General features: G+C 30.8%; 1 protein-coding gene across 11 annotated transcripts in view; it reads left to right on the top strand.

Moving 5' to 3' along the window:
- The window catches only part of ROBO2 (roundabout guidance receptor 2), a 606,204-nt gene that overhangs the window by 439,260 nt on the left and 152,433 nt on the right, over positions 1-14,511 (top strand). For all 11 annotated transcript variants that reach the window (XM_031958824.1, XM_031958826.1, XM_031958829.1 and 8 more), the window contains 4 exons: positions 898-979; positions 3,958-4,120; positions 5,849-6,015; positions 9,521-9,642. In XM_031958824.1, the coding sequence (XP_031814684.1) occupies positions 898-979; positions 3,958-4,120; positions 5,849-6,015; positions 9,521-9,642 (534 nt within the window). The remainder of the gene's footprint in view (positions 1-897; positions 980-3,957; positions 4,121-5,848; positions 6,016-9,520; positions 9,643-14,511) is intronic.

Raw genomic sequence — 14,511 nt, forward strand, 5'->3', positions numbered from 1 at the left:
AATTAAGAGACCAGAACTTGCAGTTCACTTTGAGCCAGATTCACAAAAGACTCCCAGAGAGCTGGAAAATATCTGGACTAAATAGGCCTGAGATAAGTTGCCTAGATTCAAGCTGACACATGAATCTCTGGGAAGCTTCTGGGAAGGTGCAGAGACAACAGTCAAATTTCCTGGATCTTGGGATGAAGTTGAAATTCTTAAGATTTTTCAAGTAAAAGACTTGTCCTGATCTTCCCCCAGCTATCTTCTTCCTTCTTCACACATTACCATTTGTTTAAAGAAAATAGAACGTAACAAGAAAAAAAAAAGAAAGAAAAAAGTGATTTATCTGTTTTGTATATGCCAAAGTCTATCTCATTGTAATTTGTTTGAGGTATATTATTTTATTTACAGGCTTATTGAAATAATTTCTGGCATCAGTTCATGTTCCTGAGTATTTTGAGAAAATATTATTCTGAATTTTTAAATGTTATGTGATGAATTATCTTTGCAAATTGCTGTTAGGAGATGAAGATAATAGTCATGTATAATGAGAAAGAAGAAAAAATGCAGATAGTTTAAAGACAGCAAGTAGACATACAAATATTCAAATTATTATATAAATAGATATTGTTATGTCATAGTTTAATAGAATATGTGGTGGGATAAAGTGAATCATAATGTGGTTATGTCATTATTTTAAAAATCATTTGCAGAAATATGGTGAAAACAAACTTTAAATTTTGGTATATGAAAAAATGTTTTAATCCTTTTATCATATTATTTGTCTTGTAACAGGCTGACAAATGTATACTATTTACTTTAAAAAATTAAAGATTACCTTAATTGAAATGAAATATTTATCTAGAAAAGTTACATATACTAGCCTTCCTCCCCCTTTTATTTTTTGCACTAAAGGTTTCTGATACTGGCACTTACACATGTGTGGCTACAAGTTCAAGTGGAGAGACATCATGGAGTGCTGTTTTAGATGTAACTGGTGAGTTTCTAGAGAAAGCCTTGACAGTAGCAAGCTCAAAATTTGGGGGCATAAAAATTATGCCTGATTAAATAACTTTTAATCAAATAGGGCTTGCATTAAAGTATTACTCTAATGTTCCAAGAATTTGAAGCTTTTAAAATTTCTGTTCTAATAGCTTCCATTAGATAGGATCAAGTATAGATTGTAATTTGTTGTCTAAATACCATCCTATTTACATGGAGAAAGCCTAATCACCAGAAGATTGATCTCAGTACATTGATATTTTAGAAGAGAGGGAGCAGAGAGGGATTGGCAGACGTTAGAAAGACAAAGTGATCCTGTGAAAAAGTATAGAGAGGTCATGATCTGTGATTATGAAGAGAATACCAGAAATGATTGTATCAAAGTTCTGTCTTAGTATTAATTAAGTAGAAATAAGTATCAGATATTATAAGTATATTTAGGCCAAAGACCTCAGATTTCTCTTTTTTGTATTGCCATACTTTCCATCAAAATGTTTACCAAGGTAATTAATCAGAATCTGTATGTAATTATTTAAAAGATAGCACTTATATCAATATCTATATATCTATATATTAATTATCACTGTGTTACAGAACACTGTCTTAGGCACTAGAAGTTGTCAAGTTAGTTTTTTTTTCAAGTCCAAAAATTGTAGATCTAAGGTTAATATATGTCAATGTGAATTGATCTAAGAGAGCTAGTAGGTAGTACCCATAGACTGAAATGCTACAAGGAAGTCAGTCCAGGAGGGATAGGAGATGCTTAAGAAATTCTGAAGACAAAAATGAAATTTTATGAAGGGAGTGATATGAATACAAAGGGGATACAACAAACAAAATTTTAGAAAGAAATTTACTGAAGATAGAAGAAAAGAATTAACTAAAAAGATTACAGGAGGGACAACTAGGTGGCACAGTGGATAGAGTACCAACCCTGAATTCAGGAGGAACTGAGTTCAAATCTGGTGTCAGACACTTCCTAGCTGTGTGACCCTGGGAAAGTCACTTAACCTGAATTGCTTCAGAAAAAAAAAAAGATTATAAGAGCTTGCCATGATCTAGTAAAACTGGTAGCAGGAATCCTCAAGCTCAGAATGAGGGAATCTAAGGACAAGAAAAAAGAATATTGGCTTGAGGAAGATGGATAGGACCTCTTATTGGAGCATGACAATGTTAATTTACAAAAGGGAAATTGCAGAGCTGCTTAATTCAAGAATGACCTTTGCACTGGAAATGATAGAATGAAAAAATGAGTAATAGGTAGTTGGTATCCAAAGGAGATAATAAGAGAGAACCTTTTTACTCTTGCTTAGTTCATATCTTTTGGCTCAGACAAACATCTTTTGGTACTAAAAGAATGGACAGACTTGATTTCTGAAAGATTATCATATTTGATATGATCCTACTACATATGGAAAATGATAGTAATAGCAATAGACTAAGGAAGAATAAATGTACTAATTAAAAAAATAAAAACAAGATTTTTTTAAAAAATATACCACAGCTTGACTTGGGTTCCTGGAGAAATTCTAAAATGGATCATTAAGGAGATAATTAAAATTTGTAACGGAAAATGCTGATTAGAAAGAGTCATCATAACTTTATCAACAACAGACCATATGCTAATTTCATTTCCTTCTTGACTGAAGTAATTAACTAGTAGATGGTGAAAATGTTTTGGAGATAGTTTTGCAAAGCTTTTTATTTTATGGAGAACATAGAAAGATTATAAAATTAGATTATTCAAAACTGACTGGATAGCTTCAAACTCAAGGAGGACTCTCATTGTTAATGATTCAGTATCAGGATATCAGGAAATTTCCAGTGAAATAATACAGGAATTTGTGGTTGGCCTTATGCAGTTTAAATTTTTTTATCAATGACTTGCATTAAGGCACGAGATATTATGCTTATCAAATTTATAGATAATCCAAAACTGTAAGATAGATGACAAAATCAATTACAAAAAAGATCCCAACTGTAAAGCATTGTGCTTAATCTAAGATTCAAAAGAAATAAAATCAAATTATTTCATTTAAATAAAAACTCAAACTCACCCAACTCAAACAGACATGGTTGTGTAGTGACTGATTTAAAAAAAAAAAAGTGGGAGGAAGAGTTAGTAAAAGCAAGCTTAAAACCAGTAAGCTGTGTACTGTGTAAGTAAAAAAAAATAATAATCAGCATGCTCTCTGCAACTATAAAAGAAAAAAGGAAGGAAGGAAGGGAGGGACGAAGGGAGGAAAAGAAATGTGTCTAAAGTGGCAGCTGAAAAAAGAAAAACACAAATTTCTTTATATCTTTTTAAAGAGCAAAGGTTTTGCAAATTAAAAGAATTACAATTTGTATATAATTGCTTGTTTTTTGTAAATAGCTATTATGTTTATCTTCTTTAAGGTTGCTATCCTTGCCCTCTATGAGTTTATATTCTAATGGAGCTGAGTGGAAGGATATGACAAAAAATAATTTTAATCCAAAACAACAACAACAAAAAAAAAAAAAAAAAAAAAACATAAGAGTAGGAGGTAATAACATGGTATATGGAAAGAACCCTCACCCTGGAGTCTGAGGACCTGGGTTAAAATACTATTTCTCATTTTTACTACCTGTATCACTTTGAATAAGTCACTTAAACTCTGTTCTTCAATTGTATCATCTGTAAATGGCATATTTAGGGTAGATACTCTTTGAAGCACCATCTAACTCTAAATCTATGATCCTATTATTCTAAGAGTATGATGAAAAGTATAGACTTAAAGTTCAGAGAAAGAAAATATTATTTACTACTTCAGTGAAAAGGAAATGCCTCATGAAGGAGCTATCCTTTGAGCAAAAGGAATGCACAGAAATAGAGGGGTTGGCAGATAATATCATAAACAGCATATAAGGGTGGGGAAGGCACATTGATATCTTTTAACAGCACTATCTAATAAACAAGTAAAAGTTAACTAATTTATATTTGACTCCTTACAGAATCTGAAGCAACAATCAGTAAAAAATATGATTTAAATGACCTACCTGGATCACCATCCAAACCTCAGGTCACTGATGTCAGTAAAAATAGTGTCACCTTATCCTGGCAGCCAGGAAGTCCTGGAAGCCTACCAACTAATGCATATATCATTGAGGCCTTTAGGTATGTGAACAATTTTACTTTTTAATGTCCTTAAAAGAAAAAAAAAACTTTGTGCTAATAACTATTGTAAATGTATATTCTTAAGCATAATACTGATGTTATATGGAAAACTAATAATTTAACAAAATCATATAGAGACCCTATTTATGATGTACAAGTCAAAAATGAGACTTCGTTCTTGTTTCCACTAACAAATTATTTATAAACAGGAAAGAAAATGATCATTTGCCTGTGCTTTCAGGTTTGCAAGGATATAGTTGATTGCCCATCAACATGATTGTTTTTTTTTTTTTCTTCTTTAGTCTAATCATATAATATCTTAAGATTGCATTAGAACCAGTTAATTGGGAAAAAATAGTTGAAGGTTAGGCACATTCTAGTATAGATAGGTAGACAGACAGATAGATAGATAGATAGATACATGTATGTGTTACATATATAAGCAGAAGGATCTGGTTTCTTACTAAGTAGATAGTAAACTAAAATGATTAAAATATATGAAATTTATATATTCAAAAGCATACTTATAGAGTGCCTGGAAGTTTTAAAAAAGTAGTTAAATTATATATACTTTTGGGGAGTTAGATAAACATATTTTAAGTGCTCAGATTTAACTTGTTTATTTTCTATATCTATATAAAGAGTGAGAGATGTGCATATCTATCTATGTGTTGTCTTCTGAGACAAACTAGAAAATAAATACAATTTTCATTTTCATATTTCAAACCTAGAATTTTATGAATTTTCTTAGATAAAACTTTTTGTCTCTATTTACTTTATTAGCATTTTCTTAACAAATAGTTAAATGCTTTTGAAAATTAAAATTGCCTTTTAATAGTTTTAATATTTTGGTGTACCATGTCTTCTGAAAAACAAACATTTGGAAGCTTTCTTTTTAAAGCAGATACTTTCCTCTTTGTTAATAGAAGAACCTTTTAACATTGCATAAAGTGTTAAAATGACATGTGAATATTGTAGAATGGCTCTTTGCTCTTTGATTTAAAGCTATTTCACCATTCAGAGAGATCAAAATATACTGTGTAATATATACTTTATTAAAAATATAAGCATGCAAAGCAATATTTACTCCCCACTTCCTTTCTTCTTTTACAGATGTGTAGTTTTAGAAGGTTCTATTATAATGTTGCATGTGAATTTGATGCAAAGAGAACACAACTTATAACAGGAAAATATGTTTGCATAATTTACTCTGTAGTCCATGTATTAGTTCTACAGGTTAATTCTTTTCAAGGTATATATATATGTGTGTGTGTGTATGTGTGTTTGTGTGTGTGTGTGTGTATATATATATATATATATATATATATATATAATGCACACATCTTTGCATATAGTTAAGAGGGTAATATTTCTTTAGAATTGATGTTGTGATTTTTAGTCCCCACCCCCACCCCTTTCCTTTTACAGGTGTTCATTTAGTGGCTGCAGAGTATTTAACAAAGGCTGTTTTATCTCTTGGGCTGAGTTATTTATTATTATTTTTTTTTTGTGCATGGTACTTTTGTTAGATGGGCTCTGCTTTGTTGTGGAATTATCTGAATTCATTAGACCATTTCATTTACTAAGCTGAAAACTCCAAACGGTTTGTGTTTTATTGTCATATTTTGTTTTAATTTCCAACCATTAATCTTTCTCATTGAAATCCAACCCCATTCTTTGTGCCTTTTTTTTCTATGCTTGAAATGTAAATCTTCAATTTCATTTCAGTCAATCAGTGAGCAATAGCTGGCAAACTGTGGCAAACCATGTAAAGACGACATTGTACACTGTAAGAGGACTTCGACCCAATACAATCTACTTGTTCATGGTGAGAGCTATCAACTCTCAGGGTCTTAGTGACCCTAGCCCCATGTCAGATCCTGTGCGCACACAAGGTAATTTTGGAAACAGCAGACTTTATTCATGATGCTTAGAAAGATAAATTTTGCGTGAATTTATAAATAAATTAGTTAAATAGGGACCAAGGATAAATGAGTATCTCATAATTTTTAGTATTTATTCATTAGACTTGACTCTGTAATTAAGAAACAGACTTTATATTTTGGCACAGTATTTTGCCTCTCTTAGGCCTAGTTACATAAACATTTGGTTTTACATTCTTTGGCCAGGATTCCACAGAAAAAGGGAAGCCAAACATGAAGACTTTAAGACATTTAGGAACAGAGGAAAGAGGAGATATTTACTCTATGCCATCTACCCTTCATTTATACATAATCACAATAAAGGAAATTTTTATCTCCTAAGTTGCCCAGATAATGAATGGAAAAGCACTTATAAAACCAACCATTGTGTTATATGCTGGAGATAAAAATATAAGTGGAAAAAGGTCCCTAACAAGCATATATTCTTTTTTCAAGTTATTTGGTATTAAGTGATTCACCCAGGATCACATAGCTACATCAAGTGTTTAAGGTCTGATTGAACTCATGTATTTTCTGATTCCAGAGTGATTGCTCTAGCCCCTGAGCCATCTAGCTATATCTTGAGTTTATATTCTAATAATGATGACCACATATATAAAGGAATTATAGTCAGAGAAAGATATTTTTGTCTGGAAAATTATACGGATGGAAAAACAGTAAAATAATACATATCTTTACTACTGGCAGCAATGTGGGGGGAAAGGAGAAAATCGTGTGAGAAGATGGGCTGAGAGTTATGAAACATTATGGAAGCCACCTACATATTATGGAAAATATGAAGCTTTTTCTTCCTTAATAGACTACCTTGATATAGAATGTTATGAGAATAAGTTCCCCTCCATTTTAATCAGAGATTTTGCCTTTACTGAGAAACTTGTGGTCCAGGTGTCAAAACTTTCCTCCATTATTTTTATGACACATTTTATGATTTTACCGAATTAGTCCTTACTAGCCATGAAATGAATATATTTATGTAATATAAAGATGAACTTAGCACTTTTTATTGAATATATCTGTTAAGAAGGGATTGTTTTCTATTTGTAAAATTTTTTCTTGTTCTTTTTACAGAATATAATACAAAGTGGCATTTTTATCCTCTGAAAAGCACCACACAAGCATAAAATATTATTATAATTATAGTGTGTTGCAATGATAGTAACTAGCATGCAATTATAATGGAAAATAGTTGCTTACAGTATTCAAGTGAAATAAATCATGTGACTTTTTAAAGTTATTGACATGAGGGTCAAAGGAGGGAAAAGTCATTTTCTATTATTCATTAAACAGGCATGTGATTAATTTTCTATAATTAAGAGCCTAGTTTGGTAGAAAGAAAAGGCACATCAAGGAAGTTAAAGACATGAATAATGGTAATATTTCATCTTTACCAGGATACAAACCTAATTCCATATTACTGTCTTCAATGAGTAAATTAAATCATTGAACCTGAAATGTAAGAAAAGAAAGTGACATCCTAACTTTGACAATTACAATGTATTAAAGTATTTAATTTACTTGAATTAAAAAAATGGCCATTTTAGAGATTACATAATATAGATCATATGTATCACAGAAGATTGGACATTTTGCATCACTGTAATTAAATGTTTATGTGTTTGTATTTGTGATTTGAAAAAAATTGCATATTTATGTTATGTAATTAAATTGAGAAATATTTGTCAGGTTCTGCATCAGTTCTGCTTTTTACTAAAGACACTTACAGCTAGAATAACTTTTTAGTGAAAAGAGTTGAAACAAAGCTACCAAAAGTAGTTTTTGTTCTTGTGTATTTTAGTACAATGAAGATACAAAGTAAATATACTTTTAATAGCTCTCTAATAAGAAAATCCATGATTTTTGTCTGAATGCCAACTTTTTTTTTTTGAATTGTGTACATTGTATACAGTTACACTGTAATTAAGGCACTGCTACAGTTGACACAAGATATGATTTGAGCATTGAAACAAATACTTTAAAAATGACCTTTTCATTTAATTCAATTTTCAAAAGTTACCCAAAACAACATCTAAACATCTCTTACTTTTATTTCTATAAGAAACAAATGACTGGACTTCAGGTAAAAGTCAGCATTGAGTATGGGATGATGCACACTACAAAACATTAATATTAATTAACTAGAAAAATTGTGAATTGTTTTCACAGTTATCAAGTAAATTTAGATAGCTTTATTATTCATGCAAGCACAGGGAAATTAAAATCAGAAAAAAACTGTTATGCTATTTCCATAGTTGAGTGCAATCTATTTTAATGAAATAACAAGATTCTAATTTTACAATATTAAGAAGAATATAACAATGTGTAATGTAAAAATAATATGAAAGCAAATAATTTTTATTTTCTTAAATACATTGCTTCCTAAAATACAATATCTAAAAACATATCAGGAGATAATTTCAAGAACAATTTCTATTGTAGAATAGTTGCAAATTTATATATTTAAAATTAATAATTGGGAAATCATTTTATATATACTTTTATTTTATACAATTTGCTTTATTTTATAGGAATTATTTTTTCTAACATGAAATCAAAAGTATATGCATATTTTTGATATATATTGATTGATGTACAGTGCAGGAAAAAGTAATATAAATGGATAATAAACATGAATCTATGTAATGCAGAGGAGATCAATAATCAAGCTCATTATTTCCATTTTTGTTGTTAAAGTTTCCAGAGAACTATAATATTCTTAATTAAATCACTACTTCTGTTGGGGCAAACCAGGTGCAGGGTGTCTCCACCAAACCTTTATTCCAGTCCATCAACCCTTCCCCATTTATATCCATATATATATATATATATATATATATATATATATATATATATATACATACACACACACATACACACACACACACATGCTCAGTGTGCACACAAACATACACACACTACACGCCAATAAATTCAGATCAGCTATCTTTCCTTTTCATGTTGTTTATTTTTTATATCATAGCTACCATAATTTTGAATTTATGAATGTGCTAAATAAACATCATATGGTTGCCTGAGGAATTAATTTACTTTTCCAAACTGCTATATTTATTAATAGGGAATAGCTTGTCCTTGAAATTCCCAGATTCAAGTAGAAATGACTTCTCAGTAAGCAAAATCCTCTCTACTGTTATGGAATAAATATTATTACAAAATATTTTAGCTGGTGTCTTGTTCATTTTTAAGAAAATATTTACCTCAATACCTCTGCTTAAAACATGTTTTTCCATTGTGGAAATTAAACGTTCTAATGAAAGTAAGGATGACTTTTATGTCAGCACATTGTCTAACAAGATATTATGTGAAGATAAAAAATATTATTCAGTGATCCATTTTATAATTCCAGGTTATATCAGATCTTTAAGCAAATATAATGCTGTGAAACTGATTCTATAATTTACTGTAAAAAACACTCTTTGGGATTTTTTTTTTGTACCAACAGATATAAGCCCACCAGCACAAGGAGTAGATCATAGACAAGTACAGAAAGAATTGGGGGATATCATTGTACGTCTTCATAATCCTGTTGTGTTGACTCCTACCACAGTTCAAGTCACATGGACTGTAAGTGAACTATAACTACATAAATAATTCTTTATTTTTTTTGATGTTCCTCATCTTAATTTAATTGAAGTACCACACTGAACGTAAATTATTTGGTAAATCAAAGAAAACCTATCTAATGAAATAAAAATATTAATTTTATGGAAAAATATTAGTTTGGATGCCATGCATATTTTGTGCAATATGTTGAGTTTTTTGAAATTTTATAGTAAATATGATGAGAAAATATTCATCTTTTTTGTTTTCTAATGTGTCAACTCAAGAAATGTATCAGTAATTTTTTTTAAGTAGAAAAAATGCCTTTCTGAGCTCAAAGTTACAATGACCAAAACACAGCAACAAAAAACTATAGCAAAATAACTTAACAAGAGAATAAGCAATGTTTTCTGACAAAATTAATGCCAAACAAATAATATTCATTTCCAAATCCTTTTTCTGTTTTGTTGTTGTCCATTAGTTTCAGTTGTGTCTGACTCTTTATGACCTCTTTTGGAGTTTTGCCAGATATTGGAATGGTTTGCCATTTCCTTCTCCAGCTTATTTTACAGATAAGGAAACTCGGTCAAATAGAGTTAGGAGACTTGCCTAGGATTGTTTAGCCTGTATAGTCTGAGACCAGAAGTGAATTTAAGTCTTCCTGACTCCTGGACTAGCATTTTATCCACTATGCCACAGTGATATGCTTTTCCAACCTTATGTCCCTATATTCGCTTTTGTACTCTTGAAGAAAAAGACAAAATAAAGCATTAATGGCTGCTACATATGCCTACTTCTTAGCTACAATATTTTCATGAGAAAAATCTACATGATATTTATCAAGAATTTAAAAAAAATTAAAGTTATGAGGAGGCAGGTTTATGCAAACTATTATTTGTGTAATTTCTTCTCCATAGTTTCATAACTGACTAAAAGGAATAGTGCATAATAAATTCTTCCTCTCTACATCAATTACCGGTTATTTTAAAAGCAAAATTTAATCAGCACAAAATCTGGCCTTGAAGGCTTTCTTCCAATATAATGTAGACTTGGAGTCATAACTCTTACGTACCTCAAGCATGCAATATTATCTGAAACCTAATAACAGACATAACTTTGTTCAGAGACCACCTGATTTATTAGTGAAACATAGAGCAAAAAAATATGTTTTGCAAAGATGTTCGACATTGTCACAGATAATATGAAATTCAGTGTAAAAGGTGAAGATCTCTAAATGCTTCTGATTTCCATAACAAAGTGATAACTTTTTCAAGCTCAGACCTTTTTAAATGAGATTTATAATTATTCCCAAAAGTTTTGCCTAAAATCAATATAGGAGGAAAAAGTGAATGAAAAATTCATATTGTGTAAAGTATGATATAAGTTTATGACCAACACTATACATTCACAATAAATTTGCCTCATAATTAAAGAGAAAAAGAAAAATAGACTGGATCATAAGTGGGAAATTGTTCATTGCAATGACCACAGGGTTCTTTCTGAAACCAAGGTCCATCCTTTTAACAGTATTCTTTTAGTAGAACTAATCTTTTAAAAAAAAGAATGGAACCAGAAACTGGAAAGTGAGTAGATGTCCATCAATTGGAGAATGGCTGAATAAATTGTGGTATATGAATATTATGGAATATTATTGTTCGGTAAGAAATGACCAACAGGATGATTTCAGAAAGGCCTAGAGAGACTTACTAGAATTGATGCTGAGTGAAATGAGCAGGGCCAGGAGATCATTATATACTTCAACAACAATACTATATGATGATGATTCCATCTTCAGCAATGATATGAACCAAATCAGTTCCAATAGAGCAGTAATGAACTGAAACAGCTATACCCAGTGAAAGAACTCTGGGAGATGACTAAGAACTGTTACATTGAATTCCCAATCCTTATATTTTTGCCAGCCTGCATTTTGGATTTCCTTCACAGGCTAATTGTACAATGTTTCAGAGTCTGATTCTTTTTGTACAGCAAAATAATGGTTTGGTCATGTTATACTTTAATATATTTAACATCTACTGGTCATCCTACCATCTAGGAGAGGGGGTGGGGGGAAGGAGGGGAAAAATTGGAACAAAAGGTTTGACAATTGTCAATGCTATAAAATTACCCATGCATATAACTTGTAAATAAAAGCTATTAAAATAAAAAAAGAATAGAACATTGTTTATGTTATAACCTAAAAATGCACACCTATCAAAACTAACTCCTTTTTTACATTTTATTATAGTTTTTTATTGACAAAACATGTGCATGGATAATTTTTCAACACTGACTTTTGCAAAAACTTCTGTTCCAACTTTTCCCTTCTTTCCCCCACACATTTCTCTACATGGCAAGTAGTCCCATACATGTAAAATATGTTAAAATGTATGTTGAATGCAATATATGCACACATTTTTATACACTTATCTTGTTGCACAAGAAAAATCAGATTTAGAAAAGAAAGTAAAAATAACCTGAGAAGAAAAACAAAAATTCAAGCAAACAATAATAGAAAGAGTGGAAATGCCATGTTGTGGTCCACACTCATTTCCTAGTGTTCTTTCACTGGGTGTAGCTAATTCTGTTCATTACAGATCAATTGGAACTGATTTGGATCTTCTCATTGTTGAAAATAGCCATTTCCATCAGAATTGATCCTCAAATAGTATTTATTATTGTTAAGTGTATAATGATCTCCAGGTTCTGCTCATTTCACTTAGTATCAGTTCATGTACGTCTCTCCAGGCCTCTATGTAGTCATCCCGCTAGTCATTTCTTACAGAACAATAATATTCCATAACATTAATATACCACAATTTACTCAGCCATTCTCCAATTGATAGGCATCCATTCAATTTCCAATTTCTAACCACTGCAAAAAGGGCTACCCCAAACATTTTTGCACATACAGGTGGTCCCTTTTCCTTCTGTAATATCTCTTTGGGATATAAGCCCAGAAGTAGCACTGCTGGATCAAAGGATATGCACAGTTTGATAACTTTTTGAGTATAGTTCCAAATTGCTCTTCAGAATGGTTGGATCCATTCACAACTCCACCAACAATGCATCAGAAGTTCCAGTTTTCCAACATACCCTCCAACATTTATCATTACCTTTTCCTGTCATCTTAGCCAATCTGAGAGATATGTAGTGGTATCTCAGAGTTGTCTTAATTTGCATTTCTCCGATCAATAATGATTGGAACACCTTTTTATATGTGTAAAAATTGTTTCAATTCCTTCATGAAACAATTATCTGTTCATAACCTTTGACCAATTATCAATTGGAGAATGGCTTGATTTCTTATAAATTAAAGTCAATTCTCTATGTATTTTAGAAATGAGGCTTTTATCAGAACCTTTAACTGTAAAAATGTTTTTGCAGTTTAGTGCTTCCCTTCTAATCTTGTCTGCATTAGTTTTGTTTATATAAAAGTCTTTTAATTTGATACAGTCAAAATTTTCTATTTTGTGATCCATAATGATCTCTAGTTCTTCTTTGGTCACAAATTCCTTCCTTCTCTACAGGTCTGAGAGGTAAACTATCCTATGTCTTATTAATTTATTTATAATCTCATTCTTTATCCCTAGAACATGAACCCATTTTGATCTTATCTTGGTGTATGATATTAAGTGTGGCACAATGTCTAGTTCCTGCCATACTAATTTTCAGTTTTCCCATCAGTTTTTGTCAAATAGTGAATTCTTATCCCAAAATTGGGGTCTTTGGATGTGTCAAAGAATAGATTGCTATAGTTATTGACTATTTTGTCTGTGATTCTAACCTATTCCACTGATCAACTAGTCTATTTCTTAGCCAATACCAAATGGTTTTGGCGACCAGTGCTTTATAATATAGTTTTAGATCAGGTACAACTAGGCCACCTTTCTTTGATTTTGTTTTCATTAGTTCCCTTGAAAGTCTTGACCTTTTGTTCTTCCATATGAATTTTGTTGTTATTTTTTCTAGTTCATTAAAATAGTTTCTTGGGACTTTGATTGGTATAGTACTAAATAAATAGATTAGTTTAGATGGTATGATTGTCTTTATTATATTCGCTTGACTCATCCAAGAGCACTTAATATTTTCCCAGTTGTTTAGATTTGACTTTATTTGTGTGGAAAGTGTTTTGTAATTTTACACATAGAGTTCCTGAATTTCCCTTCATATTTTATATTATCAAAAGTTATTTTAAATGGAATTTCTCTTTGTATCTCTTGCTTTTGGATTTTATTAGTGATGTATAAAAATGCTGATGATTTATGTGGGTTTATTTTGTATCCTGCAACTTTGTTAAAGTTGTGGACTATTTCTAATAGCTTTTTAGTAAAATCTCTGGTGTTCTCTAAGTCTAACATCATATCGGTTTTCTCATTACCTACTCTAATTCATCTTTTATTGCTGAAGCCAGCATTTCTCAAACCATATTGAATAGTAATGGTGATAGTGGACAACCTTATTTCACTCCTGATTTTTTGGGAATGGTTCTAGTTTATCACCATTACAAATGATGCTACTGACTGTTATAAGGAAAACTCCATTTATTCCTATACTCTCTAGTGTTTTTAAAAGGAATGGGTGTTGTATTTTGTCAAATGCTTTTTTCTGCATCTATTGAGATGATCATTTTTTTTGTTAATTTGGTTATTGATATAATCAATTAAGTTAATAATTTTCCTAATATTGAACCAGCCCCAGCATTCCTGGTATAAATCCTACTTGGTCATGGTGCATTTCTATAATCTTTAGTTCCCACATCTGCTCCAACATGGAGGGGATTTTCTGTAATCTTTTTGCTAATATTTTATTTAAGTTTCTTGCATCAATGTTCATCCCCATCCCGTCTTTCCCTCAGATATAATAGGTTTCCTTTGCCATTTCATGAGATGT

This window comes from Sarcophilus harrisii, chromosome 3 (assembly GCF_902635505.1).
Source record: "Sarcophilus harrisii chromosome 3, mSarHar1.11, whole genome shotgun sequence".
NCBI lineage: Eukaryota > Metazoa > Chordata > Mammalia > Dasyuromorphia > Dasyuridae > Sarcophilus > Sarcophilus harrisii.